The following is a 21044-nucleotide window of genomic DNA, read 5'->3' on the forward strand; positions in this document are numbered from 1 at the left end:
ACTGTGAGTGTGGTTCCATTCTGGTGGGCGTTTTCATGGGATGTTTTCTTTAGTTGGTTAGGTTTGCTGTACTCTTTGGAAAACTGTAGTACTCAGCTGATTCATAGTAGCCAGGTGACCCTCAAAGGCAGTAATAGATGCATGGGCATTTTTTTCTTCCTTTGTGTTCACTCATGCTTGCAGGAGAAATAAAGGACTATACCAAGCACTTCTACCATACCACCTGCCATAAATACACCACGTTTCCAATAACTGAGCAGGCTACCACCATAGGGTTTAACCTCCAGCAAGACAAGGTGTGTTTCCCAGTGACACTTCGTTAAAAATGGACTATCAAAAGCTCTTCAGTCCTGTAGGAACCGGTGCAAATTGTTAAGTGGTAGGTGGCTTTTTGTGTTTTGCATGCAACTGGTAATTTCTGAGAACTATATATAGTTGTTAAACAAATTGCTTGTCTGCCACAAAAGTATAAGAGAGAATAAAGAATACAGCATTATTGGATATTAAGCAGTGCTTTGGTATGTCTGCAACAGGCAGAATGGTCTCTTAGAACACCAAACACTTTTTGCAAACTGCAGAGACCAAGATCTGTTCCCCAGTTTATCTGTCTGGAGCCCTGCAGTCTACTCACTGTCTTTATGCAAGTTGAGCATGGTGAAGGAAGCCAGCTTTTGCAAGGCAGAGGTATCAATATATTGGATCTTAGATATGTTGGTGACATTCCAGAAGCAAGTGAGGAGTCTGTAAAACTTAGGAAATAATAAATGTCACCACATCACACCCATTGCAGCTTGTTGGGTAGGCAGTTGAAATTTTTTTTGGTGGAAAAAAAATAGAAATTATGGAAGTTGGGCTAAAAAGGATAGAATAGGATTTGAACTCTTTCTGTAGGAACTCAAGCCACACCCTCTTCTACTTCCAGCCCTCAAGAAAATGCATTTTCTTTAATTCCAGGAAGCAGGGTTGATGGGGCAAATATCTCAGTTATAAGGAGCAGCAAAGAGCCAGCTCCTCTGCATGATAGGACACACTGGATAAAGACATGACCTAGCATACCATGGCTGAACAAAGAGCTTGTAGACTTTTTGTTCCCTCCCAACCTGAGGCAACCTCATCTGCCCACACCATACTTCAAGGTGGGAAACAGGTTGTGCTGGGACTACCTGCTCCAGCAGCACATCTGTTGTCCAAAAGGCCACCAGCTGTCCACAGCTGGTGCTTGAGCCCTGAGACTTGCAAGGTCCCCTCCTGACTGAAAACCTGAATTTTTTTTTCTGCCCCACTAACTCTCTGCACGCTTCTCCTTGTGGTCACTGGTTGCTGGCTCCTCAGAATATGGTGTGTCGCAAGCAGAGGGCAGGAGCTTCCCGGTATCGCTCACCACGCCATGGAGCCAGCCATCTGTTAGCAAAACAGGAAGGCATGGGTTCCCTTTCTCTCCTGGGCTTGTTTTGCTATTTTGGGGAGCTGTACTTCTCCCTCGCACACTGCTGGGCTGGTGCGGTCTGAAGAAAGGGCTCCTGGGCGAGCAAGGGGCCAAAGCCTGAAGCTGCTGCTCTGCCCATCTGCTGTGGCTGGAGGTGTATTCATTATTAATGGAGGTAGTGGCGGTTGCTGCTCAGATATGCAGCCCTGCCTGGGTAAATGAGACATTCTTCAGCAAATTGCTTCGTTTTTTGATTGCTGATTGTACGCGTGTCACCAAGCTGACTCAAGGTTCATCGATGCATGCTCAGTAAATTAGAAAGAACATAACTATGGATCAAGCAAGAGAATGAATTCTGTGCCTACAATGACCCAGGGCCATTTAATTTTCTGCTTAATTTTGTTGCAGTCAGTTTGCATTTTGGGTTATTATGCAGTAGGAAATTAACAATAAATAACAAATTTGGTCCTCCTGTGCTTGTAATGATATTTTTATAAATCTTTGTAATGCTGTTTTTAAAAGGATCAAGGTCTGTGCCAGTCTGATACTCCAGCAAGAATGCAGGGAGGAAATAAAGAGAAAAATACATTATTTTTCCCAGATAATCTTACAGTTAAATAGCAAAAGGTTTTCCTTTTCTTCTCCCTTCTTTCTCCTCTGTGTGGTTGGGGTTTGGCTGCTGTATTTTTTTTCCCTCTTTCTGTGTGTGCATGTGTGTGCTATTTTGCATTAACTTAAGGCTCTTCCTCTCTTCTCAGATAACTTCAGGAAAATGGAAACAGATGAGGCTCAAGATATGTCCCAGGTTTCAGGTGAGGTCTCTAACAATTAATTCTGCAAAGAAAATCCTTAATTCATGCTCATCTTTCTAGCATGGTACAATTTTTTTTTTTTTTTTGGTCAATAAAATTTCTTTGGGTCTCTTTTTTTAAAACCAGAGTAGGAATTGAGATATAATTAATGATAGCACTTGATATGAATCCCAACAGTGCATGGATTTTTTAAAAGGAACTAGGTAAATAAAGAAGTCAAAGGAGTATAGAAGCATAGATGTAATTTTGTATTAAACCTGTGGTAGCACATCCCTGAAGTGCAGTTGGGTGCATGTTTATGCTCTTTCTTCTGGGAGTAAGATTCTGATTGCTACAAAGCAAATATAGAACAAACAAAGTTCACCAGGTGGGAAGGGGCAAATACTAATTAAAAGCAAGCAAACTGTATTTACCACATAGGGTTATTTGACTTTTCCCAGAGCATTCAGTTTTATTTATAAACATTTTTTTTAAAAAGAAAATATAAAAATAACAACTGTTTGACATGAGGCTTTACATATCTAACCTTTTTTGGTTGGTTGATTGGGTTGGTTTGGGGTTTTTGTTTGGTTTTTTTTTGTTTGTTTGTTTGTTTTGTTGGTTTTTTTGGGGGGGTCAAGGGTGGTAGTGTTTCAAAGATTTTTAAAAATCAGAGAACTTAAGTTTCTAAAATTTGTCCTGTAATAGCATGGTTACAGTTCTGTAGTCTTACCCCATATTGGTATTCCTATGGGAAGTTTTATTCTTAAATTCATTGGAAATTGCTTCCTTAAAAAAATGGCTAAGCAAGATTATTCATGTTCATACTCTTATGGCTCTGCAGTTGAAAAAGGGCAAATTAGTCTATGTCCTTGTTTTCCTAATATGTTGGCAGCTGCAATGGTTAATGGCTTCCAGTTTTCACTTTCACTGTTCAGCCTGGAGCACCACAGCCCATCGCTGCTGCTACTGGCAGATATCTGGACATGTGGCTTTTTCTTAAGCAGCAGCTCTTGGGGACTGCCAACTCAGCATCTGGAGGCTAGATATTGGAGGTCATAAAGGTCTGGATAGTGTGGGTGGCTACTGGATTTTCCTGAAATATAGGAACACAATTTTCTTTCTCTCTCTCTTTCTCTCTCTTTTTTTTTTTTTTTTTTGAGCTTTGTTAAAAATCGGAATTCAGAACTTGTCATCTGAAAACTGAAAATCATAGACATTTTCTGTCTTAAAAGAATAAAAACATACTAATCCTTCATGCCAACAGAAAGATTATCAGTTATATTTACTATAGGGAAATCATCCCTAGTCATCCCTGAGGAGGCATGCTTTGCTTTCCTCCTCAAATAACAATTTTAACATTGTAACTGGATATTCTTACACATCAGTGTTTTGTCACATGCTGAAACAGTTTGTGCATTAAGTAAAACCTGTCCTATACCTGCTGTGCTTGGAGCATATGTGGCCTTAGCAGAAAAAGCAGTGGGATTTTAATCATTTGTGCAGACAAAGTGCTGTGGATCTGCTTGGAGCAGTGTGAGGCGTCATGATTCAAGCCCAGCTCCAGAGCTTGCTGCAGAAACCCATTCCGGCTTGTGTGAGCTCCTGGAGTCTGGAGCACTGACCTCCTATTACTCTGCAGTAGCCCAGGCTCCTCTGGATACTCACACCTAACTTTGTGGTGTTCTTTACAATGGTGTTAATTTGAGCTCCACACCTGCCAACTGTTACTAAAAAATTGCTTGGGTTTTTCTTTGGGGGGGGGGAGGTTGGGGTTTTTTTGTTTTGTTTTGGTTGGTTGGTTGGTTGTTGGTTTTTTTTATATTGGGAAGGAACAATGTGGGAGATTTTGGCTTGAGTCAAGAAGTAGGTTAGAAAGTCACACACTTTGCCTTATGGTTTGCCTCTCCCTCAAGAGGGAAGTCTTGCAAGAGATTTGCCATTTTAAATGCTTGTGCACATGTAAATATATACATTATATATATATATATAATTTGTAGTTCTCAAGGTTTTCCAGGATTTGAACCACTGTAGTACTTTCTTGTGCCATTCAGCTTTTCTAGCAAATCATACTGAATAGTACTCTGTTATGAGAGTTCTCTTATAAAAAAAAAATAAGAGGGATTTTGCCTCTGATAAGAGGTAGACCTACATAAAGAGATTACATGCCCCGCCCTGCTGGGGAAAAAAAAAAAAAAAAAAAAAAAAAAAAAGCTCTGACATCTTTCTGCTGTTGCTTCAACTTTGTGTTAGTAGAGGCTGTGAGTTGTACTGGGCTGCTGGATTTGTGAACAGCTGGCCAAAGAAAGAACTTGCTAATTTACATTCATTTATGATCTGAGTTGTGTGTGAACTCAGGCTTCTGGAAACAGAAGGTTGTCAGATTAGGTTCTGCAGATGCTGCTTCTTTGCAAGCTCTTACTAGACCTCAAAGGTAGATGACCACCTGATGGCAAAGGGATGTTACCTACTTCTTTCTCATAGGCAGGTGAATCCAGAAAGGAGTTTTTTCCTCTCTTTTCAAGCTTATGGAGTTTGACATGCTTCTGGGTTGCTTCCTTGCATGATGATGGAGCTCTACTATATATTGGGAACCAGTTAGTTGCACAGTGTCAGCTGAAAAACACTTCTTTCTTGTTCTCTGTGAGTAATGCTTATCAGGTTTAGTTTACTTTCTGATCCTATAAAATTAGGTGGCTTGGTTCATTAGTGCATTTGTTTGTCTTTAAAACAACGAAGTAAAAAGATTGGATTGGGGGATTAATTTTTTTTGTTTGGATAGGATTTTTTTTTCTTTTATTTACTTGTTCTTTAACCCAGAAACAAAACAGGTCTCTAGGAAAAGTCTTCTCAGCTCAAAAGCAATGTTTTGCAGCCATGAGCTTTATGCAGCTATAGCTGACTCAAGTGTGTCAGGGGCAATCCTGGCCAAGAGAGTACAAAACCAGCGGGAGTAAGCCAAATGCTGTGTGCACATAGGCATTCTCTCTTCTGGGAATCCAAGCATGGATGGCTCCTAGAGGAACTGAAATGCTATATGACTGGCTCAGAGTAGACATTTTTTGTGTTTCTCTTGAAAGTGATATTTCATGAGGCAAGCAGTTGCAGTTCTGAAATGAAGAGAGAGCTGACATACATTTAACCAAACAGTATCCGGCACCCAAGAGAGTAAGAAAACACAGATAGTATCTTACTTAACAAGCAGTATTTTTCCTGCCTTTCTTTCTTTCGTTCTTTTTTTTTTTTTTTTTCTCAGTTCTGGGCCTAACAGTTAAGGAAGGTGAAAAAAAACGTGCAAATCTTTCCCCATCTAACATAAAAAGATGCCTAGCACCGACCAGGCTGTGCCATGTTCTGCAAAAGCAGAAAGAAGAGTTTGCTTTTGGTGTTCTTTCTGGGTCCTGGGAAATGACTGTATCCTGGGCTGGTATCTCCTGTCTGAGAGCCCGGCTCCTGTCCCAGAGCAACTCTCTTCTCATCACTTGAGGTTTGAGGTTCTACTAGTGAAAGAGAGACATGAATTGCATTGTGAGTCTCAGAAAAATGTGTATGTTGCTTTTCTTGCAGTGTGTCTTCTGTGATTCTATTTTTTTTTTTCATAGAAAATAACCATTAAGTATTAAATACATCCAGCATTAGTTTGTGAAAGGGTAGAGGATGAGATTTCTGTCAGAAATCCTGCCCTGGCTTTCTTTTAAACAATCATAGCTCCAGCTGCACCATCCTGAATTGCTCTCAGCTGAATGGAGATGTTAAAGAAACACCAAGCTACAGACTTTGGTAGAAATAAAGTATGCATAAAACCTCACTTGGCTGGGAGTTTTGTTCCTTTCCTCATGTCTCTATACTGCTAGGGCAGAGATGAGGAAACTCAAGTAGAGGAAAGCTGAGTGTGTTACTAAGTTACCTTTAACAGGCCGGACACTTCTTTGATGATTTTCATACAGAAATGGCAGTGTTCAGAAATCTGAGACCATCTCTCAGAGCTTCAGAACAAACTGAGAGGTTGTCTGATACAATAGATTGTATAATACAATACGTTGTATGATACAAGCCTGCAGTTGAAGTTATTTCCTTTTATGACTTCATCAAGGACACCATGAATCAGCGTCAGTGCCAGAACTTCACCTCTACAGTTGCCTTGTCCTTTTTGTTTGATGTGTCTGGTGGCTCTTTATAAATATTAGGGGGAAAAAAAAGACACACTCCTGCCCAAAGATTAGATTGCACTGTTTGTGCTTCACTTTTTATTTTTGAGCAAAAATATAAAATGAGAGTAGAATAAGTCTGTGGTTCTTTGTTCTGTTATATGACGTTTTTATAATTTACTCCAGTACTTGCTACTAGGTCATTGGTTTTTTAGCTCCAGCCATTCAGCCACTTATTGTTCTGGACATGTCTGTTAGAAATAAATGGAAAACTGTTCCCTTCTTTCCCCCACTCCCTTTCCATTTCTAAATTCATTGGCAAAAGGGTGTTAGGGAGATTGCATGTCTGTAAGATTGCCATGCAGTCGTGAACTTATCATGGTGTAACAACTTAGATGTAGTTAAGGCATGAAATACAAGTATCATGCTTTAGAATCCAAGACACAGAGCTCAACAAAGATATCGATTTTAAATCCACTATTCTTACCCTGCCTTTTTGCATGCAGGGATTTCTCTATCATGTGTAGCAGGAAGAAATCTAGTTATATGAAATGAGTCATTAAAGCCAAGTCTACTAAGTTTTTTTTCTTTGCAGTCTACTGCAAAGAGAGAAATGCACCAGATCTACAGATTCCCCCTCACACAGTCCAAGAAGGTAGTCTGATTCATGCCACCTAGGCAAATGGCTATTAATTTCACAAGTAGAAGACAGATACTTGTTTAGTGAACCAAACAGTTCAGAAACTGTGAAAGTACTCATCTGCTAAGAGACTCCTATTCCAAAAAGCTGCTTTGATTTATCTTCAAGCATCCTAATTAGTCTGCTTATTGTAGGATGCCTGGTTACTCACTAAGAGAGTTTTGATTTGTTTGCTATTTGTTCTCTTATAGGTCTGCTGTTACTTGTTCATACTGGTTTGCAGCCAAAAAAAGCCTTCAAGTTTTTAGGAAAAGTGTTCTCTGAATCTAGACTAAGCCAAATCATCAACTTGTGTTGTTGTAATTGGGAGCACAATTTGAACCTTGAAAGATGCAGGTGGCTTTTGATTACTACTATTTACTACTACTTTTTAACAGATTTCATTAACCTGCATGTAGTGTCAAGAGAGCTGATTCTGACCAGATTGCCTCTTGCCTTTCAATTGAATTTCTGGGGTTTTGTTTTGCTACAGGAGGAAGTGTTGAAAAAAGCTGAAATATTTCATCTCTTTCCTCACCCATGCATCCTATCTGTAAGAGGCTCTTCAGTTTGGCAGGATAGGACTTGTGTTGGAAAGTTGCTGACAAGTTCTTTAAGTTCCTTACATCCTCCCCCCAAAGTAGGGCAGGATTATCTAAAAAGTGAGCTAAACAGTGAATTGCAAAAACTGTTTTAATGAATTTACTTCCTGCTTTTAATTTCCTTTGCTGTAAAATTCATAATCCTACATTTCTATCTAGGCAATTGACCTTCATTCTTGCACTCCATTCAGTGAGTGTTATTTTACCCATTTAAGAATACCCCATACAAGATGGAGATGGAAAGGAATCATCTTAGTTCTCTGCCAGTGCAAGATTCTTCCTTTCGATTGTTCACCTGATGCTGCTCTGACCACTGTTGCTCAGAGACTATTTCACAGTCTGATAGATGCATCATTAAGAAACACAGCCACCCACTCATTTTGGTCATTTAAACCTAGATCTGTGCAAAGTATCCAAACCAGCTAATCTGGATAGAACTCAAATTTGCCTGTCACTTCCCCCCTGTCACAGTCAGTATAAATCAGAAAGCATGATGCTTTGCTCCACCTAGGAGGTTGGGAAGAAAATGTTTTCTTCTTTCAGGACAAATACATAACTGGCATCATCAGAATGTTGACACTTAAGTAAGCTGTTTTTGCTTTAATTTTCCTTTTCTGAGAAGTTATTTCAGAATTCATTAATGTGGGAATTTTCGTTAGAAAAATCCACTCACTTGCTAGGCCTTTGCACCATGAAATTACTGCCCTTGCTAGTGTGCTGATTACCACAGGAAGTCTAATAAATTGCATCAGTGTAGACCTGTAACATCTCCATTTTGGAGACAAAGGTCTTATATGAACATCACTGGTTTTAAACCTGGCTCTGGGCCTATTCTATTGCTATTAATGCAAAGACCAGTTTTTTAGTAATAGTCAATGAAACTAATCACTTAGATAATTCTTTAGGTAGCTGTTTCCAAAGCATGCTTTTGTTACGGATGCAAGAAGTAATTCTAAAAGAAGCTCTACGAGCCAGGGATAGTACTGTGGACAGGACATGTATGTTGTGATTGAGAGTTAAAACAAGAAAACTCACCATTTCTGGAATTGCAGTACCTAGCAAGAGAGTATTTTCCTTACTGTATTGCATGCTACACTGTTAACAGATCTGTAACACTTATAACACATTAAAACACCAGACTCTTTTCTTACTGCAAAACATTCTGTACAAAAAATACTGAGATTTGTTTCCTCCTTACAAGTAAGAGACCATAAAACCCTTGAAATCATGTTTTGACTGATATCTGCTAACTGTACATCTTTTAGGAAATTCCAGGAGCTACAGACAGTGAATTACTTGTAGGCAGAAGGACCAGCCAAAGCTTAATCTGTGGGTATTAGTGAAGCTTACTGAAGATATAGTTGAATTTTTAGTTTGAAATAACTTTTTAATTTTAGGTAGTTCTGCTACAGCCCCAGAATACTTATGGACTAGACTTCACCATGTCATCAAAGTCAGTCCTGATGTACTCTCAAGGAGCATTTGTGGAAGAAAGAGGAGTTTTTACAAAAGACAGCTGTTTGATAACCTCTGTAACCTGCCAGTCTGTGTTGGCTAAACTGGATCTTCTGGGCCTAACATCTGGAAAATATCCATGTGTGTTAGAAATATCTGAAAATTTAAGACTGATAACTGTGTTTTCAGGCTTCAGCAAAAGAGTCACAAACATAGTAATCAAAAAAATTTGCTCTGCAGAATAGCAAGTTTTGGTCCTAACAATGTTGTGCTTTTTAGTGGTGTGTAGATTTTTTTTTTTTGTTAATTTTATTTGGTTTGTGGTTCCTCTTACAGTACTATTTAAAAATGATGCCACTGTGATGACTAACTGATGCTGCTTTCTTCACTACTAGGAAAGGAAAGTCCTCCAGTTAGTGATGTCCCAGATGATGCAGATGAACCTATGCCTGTACCAGAGGACCTTTCAACTAGTACTGGAGGACAACAGAGTGCTAAGAATGAAAGAATCTTGGGTAAGCTGACAAGTCCACTCTGATGAGAAATATTACTACATAATGCAATATGCCAGTAATATTAAAGTGTTATAATGCAAGCACAGTTCCTGTGCCTTTTCATCTTGTTCAGCACAGGATTACTCAGGTGCTTAGTGGGTTTTATGTAATCTTATCTTTGGGAAAGGTATTCTGAAGGACAGAAAGCTTTTTCATCCACAGAGAAGTTATAAAAAATCCTACTATTTATCTTATTTCTAAAACATGACTGATTACACAAAATTCTCCTCAGGAAAGATGGTTTTCATTCTGCATAGAAAATGGAATTCAGTATGTAGTTCCAGGTCAAAATTATCTGAACTCAGGTCTGATAAGATTTCAGTAAACTCTCAGGTATTTTATTTTATTTTATTTTATTTTATTTTATTTTATTATTTTATTATTTATTTTATGATTATTAATTTGAATGCTATCTTGAATGTTATCTTCTATTCAGATTTCTCAAAAAATGCCCTATTAGAAAACACACAGTATGCTTTGTGCTTCAATATCTGATCTTCACTTACCCTTGATTTTTTTTTTATCTAAGACAACATTAGGGAACACTCAAATTTTGTTCTTCTGGGTAAAAGTCCACAACTGATTAAAATAAGTTATTTTCTAGAGGTGGTTTTGCAAAACGCTGATTCTTCCTAGGGATCCCAGACTCAACACCAAAGACTAGCAATGCTCCTGTACTGCATGCATCAGCTCACATGTAGTCCACTAAAAAAGAACAGATGATATTAGCTGAGTACAATGGTCATTTAGTAGTAGGGAAAGGGGGGAAAAAAAGGAAAAAACCCAACAAAACAATAAAAAAGCACAATGACTCCCAGAATGCTGCAATCAATGCCCTATATAGTAAAAATATGCCAGGAGGGGAATAACTATCAAAAATGTTTGCTTCTTCACGAATAAAAGTATTGATCATCATTCTTACATTCCAGTTGTAAGAAGGAGGGTCAGGGTGGAAGACTGTTTACAGAAAGATTTCAAGTGCCTTTAAATGTTTATTGTCTAATCAAGTCCTATAAAGGATGGTAGGTAGAAAGGGAGGCACAGAAGGCAAAATAACTAATTCAAGTTAATACAGCAGAATAGTGTCAGCATTAGGAAGAGGCTTTATTTCCAAACTCCATCACTAGCTAGTAGAGAATGCAGCATCTTATGCATCTTCACTTTATTTACCACTTGAACTCCTCCTACCAAAAATGAGAGTAAAGTTCAACTCCTACATGCATATTGATACACCTTATGAGTGAATTATTATTTTTTTAATGCTTCTCAATAATCTGGTCACTTATGTAGTGCTTTGTTTCTGAAAGCCCTTTGCACAAAATCTTGACTTCACTGCTTGTGTATCAGCTCCGTAAAATGACTTAAGCCTCTTTTGTCCCACAGTGACTAAACCCTGCAAAATATTTAAGCCTTGATTTTAAAAGCAACGCTTTTATAAATGAAAGAAAGAGAGAAAGAAACAAACCCAAAATGACAAGAAACAAAAAATACCCAACCAAACCCTTGTACAAATGCACACGAACAAGCAGGATTTTTGATTGCATGATTCAGCTCACAAATATCATACAGAACCAGAAAAGATGAAATTTATATTTGCTGATAATGTAATGATTTTCCCAACAGTTCAATTATATATCAATATAAACACATATTAGAAGTTACTGTAATAAAAGAAGGAGAAACTGTTGTCTTTGGTGTCCTAAATATGTAAATCTCATCTGTTTTTCTCATTAGTTTTACTTTGCACACTCAGCAATAAATTAGATTTTCCTTGTCCTGACTTCAACACTTTCTCTACAGCCACTTGCTCTACCTGTAGCTCTTTGGTTTTGTATGGTCACATCTTTTAATGAGACATTTACCACAGTCAACATAAACAAAGACAATTCACAGTACTCAGTTTTATGGATCTTAACTGTAGGGTATCAGCTCCAACGCTTGCAGTGTTTGTCTTTTCTGTAAAGCTGCATACACTTTTACCTCATCTACTGCTCCTTTTTCTAGCCCTAAACTAACTTTTTGAAAACAGTATACTGAAAAAAAAAAACCAACCCAACCTCCTCTTTTACAAAAACAGATAAGAACACATGCCCCAAATGTAGCAGGAGCCATATAATTGCTGTGCACATTCTGGATCATCATCAAAAGAAAATCTGTAAGAGAGAAGCCAATGCCTTAGGAGTGGTGCTCAGTCTGTGCGATCCCATAGATGTATTAGGATTGAAGGGGACTGTCTTTCTGCCTAGGCAGGGGTGTGATGGTGTAGACAGGCTTGGTGTTCAGTGCAGTGCTGTCATCTGTGTCCTAAGATCTGTTTTTTACCTGTATTACCAGATGCACATAGAAAAGGATCACCTGAAAAACTGATTTGAAGAACAATAGATAGATAGCAGAGTATCGTAAAAAGACCCACATTGTGTGTTACATTATGTTACGTGATGTTATGTTACATGATGTTATGTTTTATGTGATGTGCTATGTTATGTTTTATGTTGTGTTATTATATATACCTCATAGTTAGACTGGGACTTATGAGAACTGACAGGCAGTTCACATGAGCAGAGATGATCAAGCAACAATTTGTGTCTGTATGACTTTCCTAGTGTCCCACCTGCTTACTTTAACAAAAGGGAATCCCCTAAGTACTTTGCTGTATTTCAACATACTATTTACAGTGCATTCCACTTTATCTGCATTGCTGCAAGAGACCAGCTGTCCATATAGCATGTACTGAGGAAGGGTAATTTGGGTCAGACATTGGGGAAGAGGGCCCCTGGCTCTAGAGGACATTTTTGTACATGTAATGTTACAGAGGTAACAATGGAAATTGCAGGTTTCAGAAATGAAAAGTAAGTATTTATGTAATCTTACTAAAATAGGTGAGAAATATGTTGTTCATTTTAATCAATCTGTGAGACAAATGTTCAAATAACAGTTTGCTTACTCAGATCTGTAGTTATACTTCATAAATCCTTTAACTTGGAGTCAAAAGTTCAATTACTTTTCTCACCAGTTTAGCATTTAAAAGGTCAAAGATTAGGGGAAATAATGTATTTTTAGAAAAGAAAGATTGGCTTTGATGAGCTTGCTATATTCTTAGTGTTGTAACTCTCAGAATGCCACTATGTATTGAGCAGCTTCCTTGTGTGAACTTAATTTCTGCTGCTCTGTCCACTAGATCTTCTTACTTCCTTGTCTTCTTTTCCACCTCAAATTTCTTTCTTAACACAATCTCTCTTGCTCTATAACTTTTTTTTTTTTTTTGCTCTGTTCACCTGCCTGCTCTATATTTACTCCAGCTCCTCATTTAGTTTTTCTAGGAAACACAGAGAATGTTTTAAGGAAAGCAAAGAGATTTTCACAGCTCTTTAACATACTGGAGAAATGGTTCAACATCTCTCCTAAATATCCTTCTGACATTTTGAAATGTAATTTGTATTTTATTTTAAGCTATTTAGAAATATGCATCCCACTGAAATTCTATTCCCTTAAGAATTAATGCTATGTAGCCTATTTTGTATGTGCAGAATTATTTTTCATGCTAACCTGTAACATAGGAGCTGATTTGAAATATCTTCTGCTGATTCTTACTATCTCTGTTCAAGTTTTAGGGTCCATGTTGCATATGCATTTATCCACACTTTTGTGGATAATCAGTATTGAACATCCTGTCTGTGGTAGATGGTTGCAATTTAGGACTGTTTCTGCCCTGGTACTGTACTCTAATTCAAGCTATGGGAAGTTAATGATTCAGTGAGCTGTTGGTCAAACCTTACTTTGTGCAGAAAAATCCATTTGCTACAGTGGTAGCATTTGCCTAGAAAGGCAAGTCCTACGTTCCTTTATCCATAACTGCCCATAGCATAGCATCTCACTCACAGTGTTATGGTGCTCAGAAATAGGTTGTGGACTCATTTCTGTGCTGGCAGCTCTCTGATGATGAAGATGACCATTTAGACTTCCAAGAGAGAACTCAAGGGTTTCTCACCAGAAGTGATCATCATCATAGTCACAGACTACAGTCTGGACTTATCTGTACAGTCAGTACAGATATTCTTTCTGAAAGGAAGAGGTGAGGAGATCTCTCACAAATCTGGGTTGAAATTCTTGGACAACTGACAGAAGATGCCCTAGTCAAGGTGATGTAGATATCAGTAGAAGACAGATAATATTTATAGGAAGTTAGAAATCCTGTTTAAAATAAAGGACAATGTTATTGGAGGAGATGTTATAAGGAAAGAGTGTTTTGGTGTTCTCCTCCTCCAGTGGGAAATGCCAAGAGACTGATATTACCTTCTGCCCCAGTTACTGAAGCAGAACCCTGTGCAGCTGCAGAGCCTCATTTTCCTGACATCACTGGGAACCTGGCGTTGGCCTCACATCCTGAGGTCTTCCCTCCCAACCATGGGCTTTCCTGGTTGGTAACATGCAAGAGTAGGTAGTTTTTGGTGCAGGGAAGTGTCCTCATTCTGAGCTGCTTCAGTGCTTTATTTCCTTAAAAGGAGCTCAACCATTTGAGAGCATGGACATGAACATTGCTGAGAGGCCAGTAGGCCAACCACAGCAGCTTGCCATTACATAAATCTGCTGCAACGCACACATAGTTGGGTGGAGGCAGATGAAAGTGTGGAAAGGTTGCAGAGGGAGAGGAGAAGGGAGAAAAGCCAAAAGGGAAGTGCTCCACCCCAGCTTGCAAAATCAGTCCTGTTGCTTGAGACAGGTGCAGCTCACTGCTGCACAGGCACTTCTGTAGGGCAGGGAAAGGGACTGAGGAAAAAGACTGACAGAGCTAAACATCTTTGCACGCTCCCCCTGTAAGAGTTCAGTGGCTGTGAAGACAGGGTGTTGTGTACAAATAATAAAATGCACAGGTGGTATGTGTGCACAGGGATATATGATCATTGAGAGAACTAAAGTAACCTGGAGGGCTGTGTAATGTGTTTTACTTGCTCAGGTTTCAGATGGACATCTCTGCTGCTCACTGTGCTGATGAGCCTTTGTAAATAATTGCTGGTAATTGCTTTCTAACCTGATGTACCCACACTGGCCCTGTGAGCAGGGAGAACATTTCTTTCAAGATAGTTTGGGAGCTTTAAGAATTATCTTTAGCCCTCCACAATGAAACAAGGATTGAAAGTCCAGCTGACAAGGCTTCTGAAGGAATTGAAAAACTTGTAAGTAAAATATTGTAGGAACTTTTAAAAATAGGGAAGTTGGGAATCTCCCCTCTTGTTTGGTCTGAAGTCCTTTTTTCTAGTACCAAGGTACCAGTCCTAAGTATGGGCTGGTATTGTATGCTCTGAGAGTATGAGTTAGTACGAATTACATATTTTTAAGGAGCATGCAGGAGATTTTTTTAGTCAGGATTATTTTAATTTTGTTTGCAAGTATTTTTGGAATTTGTACAGAGGAGAATGGGGGGTGGATTTAGCAGGAGAAGGCATGTGACAAATTTTATTAATGCCTTTACATATGTTGTATGAGATATACAGTATATATCAGCCTTCAAAGTTATGTTTTGCATGTGCATATTGTGAAACAGTGTCCTAGAGTGAAGTGCAAAAGACCCAAGTATATGGGGCCATTGGGAAGCCACACTGATAGAGACAAGCTCTGCTCAATGTTATGACTTAGGACTTAGAAAAACATGCACAAATTTTCACAAGGGCAGTGGAAAACAGCCCTCTTGCTGAAGGTAAATCCCTTTATCAAATTTAAAAATGCTTGCTGCAAGTAATAGAGGGTGATCATTTTTAAAACAAACCTGAAGTAGTGTCTCGAAGGGTGAGCCAGTCTGGAAAGGAGAGCTGCTGCAGTCCCACCATAGGCTCAATCAATGCAAAGCCAGGGCAGAGCCACTATGTAAGCAGGCATGTAAAAAATTTGTCCTCTGATGCAACTGAAGCATGTGAAAAAATCAAATCCTCAAGAATAGAACTGATTCTAAAAGAGAATTGTACTTTTCCAGTGATTTCTAATTCATTTTGTGAGGAATTTTTTACTACTGGACTGTTTGGTACAAGTATGGTTTCTGTTGCCAATGTGTGGAAATATGATGTTGTGGTGGGTGGTGAAGCTATGGGTTTTTCTCTTATATACTGCTGGATAGCAGTAGCCAATTTCATGAGTGCCTGCTGGCTGCTGCTGTGTTTTCAGAGGGGAACATGAGTGTAAAAGCCAGGGAAAGCCTGGGAGCTTTGCAAGTTTTGTTTCTTCAGCACTGAGAAAGCAGCAAGTGTTGTTAGATCTGGAGAGATGAAGTCTGTTTAGCTGTGTGGCTTTTAGGTACGGATACTAAGCCTGCTGATCTAATCTGCAGTTAGAGGAAGTTGTCTTTATCTGAGCAGAAGAGATGTGCCTGAGAGATAAGCCCTATTCTAGCTCAGGAGTTAAAATTATCTAGCAGGATCTCAGCTGTGGCTGCAGCACAACTCAGAAATACAGGGCTCTGGCTGGAGAGGGGGCATATTTTAAGCTGGGGAGGACCTCTGTAACTGCAGCTTGACAAACCTCAGGTTATTTTAAGGGAGTGACTCTGCATCAAAATGTTGGATAAACCTCTCAACACCAGCCATCCCTCTATTCTGTATTGTTTTTCATTTACTCTTTGTTGTAGGCTTGCTCCTTACCTTGAACACATTTTTACTTGAGTGCTCTTCTGGAGTGCACCCTGAGTGAAAAGCTTAACTGTTGGACTGAAGCACAGTGTGGGGACCACCTGCCTCTATAGAGGTGTCATTTCAGAACAAACTGCTGTTTTGATTTTGTGAGCCTCTCCTCACATTTCTGTCATTTCAACTCCTGCTACAGGGCGTCCCTGCAGGGAGACAGTTTCCGGCTGCTGAGGACCTACTGTGATGCTCTCCCCTCAGGTGTGAGCTCCCCAGACTCTGTCCCATAGTAAAATGTGCAAACACATTGTCACTGTGGTGGCATCCCTGCTTTAGAGATTTGTGGGGAAGGATTTACAGTGTGACCTTGCCACCACAGGTAGAATAAGCCCTTAATGGTAGAGTAGGGTGATGAAGTGAGCTCCATTTTGGAGCGGTAGTCCAAAAGCCAGAGGCAAACACCACTCGCAGCAGGACAGAGATTTGTCCCTAGACCTTTCCCACATAATGGGCTGTGTGAGATTTCTTGAAGCCTCAGAAGATGGTCTTTATGGAAAAAGCTTTGCCCCATGTGCAGTAGCAATATGCCATAGCAGTCAGCGTAGGCTCATCCTCAGCATATCATTTACAGTGAGGAAGTGTGACCACAAGATGTTAACTTGAGAAGGTGTATCAACCAACACCCTAGGATTTTTGCCTCTAGAAACACCTTGTTGAAAGCTCTGTCTTGCCACATCTAGCTGCCTCCCTGAGCAGGCAAGTCAACATAGTGTCTCAAAAGCAGGTTAGTCCTGCAGCTTGCAATAGAAGGTAGTTTCTGCTGCTCCCTCTCTTCTCAGTAGGTGATTTCTATGTTGTAGAGGTGTGCATGCAGGGAACATAATTTGTAATAAAATAATCCATTTGGTGTGTGCATCTCTTTCATTTTTACATACTTTTAAGTTAGGAATAGTGCCTAGTTCTTGTATCCATTGCAGTTCATGGAGGTTTCTCAGAAGTATGTAGGTGTCTAAGTTATAGGTATGAGAAAAGAACCCAAGAAGATATCTAATCTGTCATTCCACCACCAGCTATAGTAACACCACAGGCACCAAATGGAATTTTTGGAAGTGAGTAACTTCTACTCCTTTGATGTAAATAAGTTTTCAGTCCTAACATGCCAGAGTCTATACCTAAAAATGGAATAAAAATCCCCATTGAAGGTCTTCGGAAAATGAGTACATGCAAAGTAAACAGAGGATTACTTTCCATTTCCAACCAAAACAGAGCTGATTGAAAAAGGTCTATGTTCTGCTCTTTGGTTTCTACCTTCTATTTCCCCTGTTGTTCCTCCCCCAAAGATAGTCCAAAATTGTCTCATTTAAGAAGTGTAATAAATGTAGCAAAAGTGGTGAAATCTGATGGAATGAATGGACTTACAATTTTCCAAGTCATATATCAGAGTTTAAAGAGAGAGGGAAAGAAAAAAAAAAAAAAAGAGGAGACTGAAGGACAATTTTTGCATAAGCCTTTTTTCTTACCCTGGAAATATTTCTTCTGAGGAAGTGGCTCTTACCAGAGTTTTCAGTAACTGCCTGTGTCCCTGACCCCTCCTTAGACAAACAAACAAAAAAAAAGCCAGACCCCAACAAATTAGAGGTTTGAAAGAAGTTGCTAATTCCTTCATGTAACAGAAAGTATCTGTATATGTTTTTGCCCTCCCTGTTGATTAAGTAAAATAACAGAAATGTTTAATGCAATGGAAAGGTGGGTTTTAACTAAAGTTGGTGACATTTTCAACTTGTGTTGCAATTAATAGAAGAGGAAATATTCATTCTCCTTATTTCATCATTTAAAAGCATCCTGTATTTGTAAGAAGCAGTGATCAGTCAACATCCCCAATATGGATTTGAACTTCCCAAATTTTTGGTGGTTTTAGACAAAATACAAACCACAAAGCTAAGAGCTTTGTGTTCTGATTTTTAATGGCAGTTTAGGGGTTTTTTGGAGGGAGATCTTTCACACTACTGTACACCTCAGCATTATATGTACTGAGTTATTAAGCCTGGTTTTTTTTCCCTGCTGTGAATGTATGTTGCAATGTTCGGAAGTGGTGGCAATGGTTGGTGTTGAAGCAGGATGGTTTCATTAGCACTGAAATGGTGACTGCCAGCTGGAGAACACTGCTATTTCTCCACACCTCGTCTATGTTTTGAAGTCCTTTTGAGTCTTTTGATTTAAGAATTTATTTTCAAGGGAGAACAGCACATGTGTACATAGAATTCACTATGAAAAATGTGTTTGTGGGGTGGACTGAGACCCACTACTTGCTTTTTGTGCCCATATTTGCAAAGGGTAAGTAACACATCTGTGGCCTAGGGAAGTGTAGAATCATCCATGATCCATCCCTACCCAGATTTCCAGCTGGCTGTATTCACAATTCAGACTGAATGCCTATCTTTCCTAAGCTGACCACCTGTCCTGGTTTCCCCAGGCTGAAGCCATGAGTGAAGAGGTGAGAACATCCCTTCCACACTGACATGGCACCATCCTTTCTGAGTTGGGGTTTGTCCTTTTGCCTCCGAGAATCCAAATAATTTTGGAAATGACACCTCCCATCACTGGACATTGGAGGGGAGGTAGGGAAGCCTTGATGGCTAGCATGGTCACTGGAACTTCATCTCGGACCTGCAACAATTTGTCTAGAAGTCAAATGGGAGCTAGGCTTTTCTGGGGATGGGTTGAGCTTCCTGCCTGTTTGTCCATATAGTGGCAAGTAGAAATAAAGATGAGGCATTATATTTGTGCTAGAAAAAGACTTCACTGGCTTTGGAGCCCAACACATGTAAACGATGAGGAAGGAATAGTGTTAACAAGGTATTACCTCTGGTATAGCAACACATTTGTTTAATCTTACCACCACATTGTTAGTAGATCCTAGCAGAACTGGTATCCTATCATGAGCTTATTGTGGTGTTAAATGTTTTTTTTTCCTCCTTGTGAAACAAACTAGAGGAGTCTGATATTGTTTATTCTATAATTACGCATTAATCAGGCTGTATGTTTGCTATACAGTGTAACCATTGCCAGTAAGCTCTTTCCTGTGTGCCACGGGAGGCTGATTTATACAATGCATAATTTAGACCTTGGTGTCAAGGAGACAAAGAAAAAATATTTTTAATTTCTAAAACTTTTTGTAATTCATTGCTTTTCTTTAATACTGTCTTTGAAGTTGGAAAAGGCTATGCATTTTCCAGCCAAGAGAAGCCATTTATTCCAAGTTCCATCTTTTGCATGTGTAAATGTACACACATACACACATGTACATACAAAGATGTCTGTCAGCAAACATAAAATTTTATGCCTGCAAAATCAAATTCTTCTGTGTGTGTCTGTGTAAAAAAATTAAAAAGCAGTACACATAGGCAGTGGAGCATTTATATTGAGAGCTGAGATTTTCATTCTTTTTAAGAAGGGAAAAGCTATCAAACATACAGTCTGCAAAATAAACATGTCATAAAAATATTTTTTTTTTCAAACCAAAAGAGGAAAAGATTAGCTCCTGATAATTTGTCTGTATCCCTGTAAGAAACCTAAGTGTAAATTCCACTTGGGAAGTGGGCTGCAGCTGAAGAAAACCTGTTTGCACCCATTGTTGCTTTTGCAGTCTGTGTAGGCCTGCTGCGGGGCCAAGGCAGCTGTGAGGATGGGATCATGGTACTACAAGGACCACAAGGAGTTCATGTAGTTAAGAAAACCTGGGAAAAGGAGAGAGAGACACACACCTCTTCTCAATCCTTCCCCCTGGCATTCGTTACAGAGGTGATGCCCTGGAGAGGTTCTCTTCCCTAACTGACAGGTACATGGACTCAGGACTCTCCCCTGCAGTTCATAAGTGCTGTTCCTTCCCGTGTTCCTCTTAATTTCTTAGTGTTATTCAGGTAAGGTCTGTAACGGAGAGTGGGGATACATTGATGATTTTTTTTTTCTCCCAGCAGATTCTTTTATAGTCCTATACCAAATTTGGGTTTGCACAGTGAAATGCTGGGGGACATCTGGTCCTCACAGAGGGATAGATGCCTGACATTGAAATAATCTAATGGAAATGCAGATATAATATCTTGTATAGCTCATTTGAAATACAGCTTTCTACTAAAAGCTGATGCATACCTAACTCAAAAGTGTTCTTTGAGATGCTTCAGTAGATGGGTGAGCTAAGGAGTATAACAGTACAACTAAAAGAACCACTGGAACAGATGTACTGATGGACCCTTCTACTCTCCTGCCCCAGAAAGTGGCAGTGATATTCAGGGGATGTCCTTATGTACATTTTGGGAGCTACAGCTGAGTGCAAAGTATAACCCCTCACAAAGGCCAGTCTAGTCAGACAAAATGCAGTCCTCAGCCTTCCTGCGTGAGGTCTGGTGTCTGCTGTGCAATGGTGGTTTTTTTTCACCCCTCTTTTTTACCCTCAGTGAGACAGAGCACAAATAGTTATATTAGTTGCATACTTCCTGAGAACACAGCAATCCACACATTCTGGGCTGTGGGTTGTGTTTTTCACGTTCAGGCATAGCATAGGAGTTCATCAGATAGCACTAGGGAGCTCTAGCAAATAGGACATTTGCATCATCAGAAACAAATTTCACAAGATTGACTGGGAAGGTCTGCCACAGCATGCCGTGGTCCTGCACTACTGACAGCCACTGAACATTTATTCGTTAAAAAAGATGACAACAGAAAATGAAACTTTCTATGACCAGTTTTGAAACACATTACCCTGAAATTGTAAGCCCGTG

The 21044-nt window shown here is 39.4% G+C and overlaps 1 protein-coding gene across 14 annotated transcripts in view; it reads left to right on the forward strand.

Annotated features, from left to right (window-relative positions):
* Positions 1-2198: 2198 nt before the first annotated feature.
* IKZF1 (IKAROS family zinc finger 1) overlaps positions 2199-21044 on the forward strand; it is a 55386-nt gene continuing 36540 nt past the window's right edge. For all 14 annotated transcript variants that reach the window (XM_054381986.1, XM_054381987.1, XM_054381988.1 and 11 more), the window contains exons 1-2: positions 2199-2238; positions 9497-9616. In XM_054381986.1, coding sequence (XP_054237961.1) covers positions 2199-2238; positions 9497-9616 — 160 coding nt within the window. The remainder of the gene's footprint in view (positions 2239-9496; positions 9617-21044) is intronic.

This window comes from Indicator indicator, chromosome 6 (genome assembly GCF_027791375.1).
Source record: "Indicator indicator isolate 239-I01 chromosome 6, UM_Iind_1.1, whole genome shotgun sequence".
NCBI classification, from domain to species: domain Eukaryota; kingdom Metazoa; phylum Chordata; class Aves; order Piciformes; family Indicatoridae; genus Indicator; species Indicator indicator.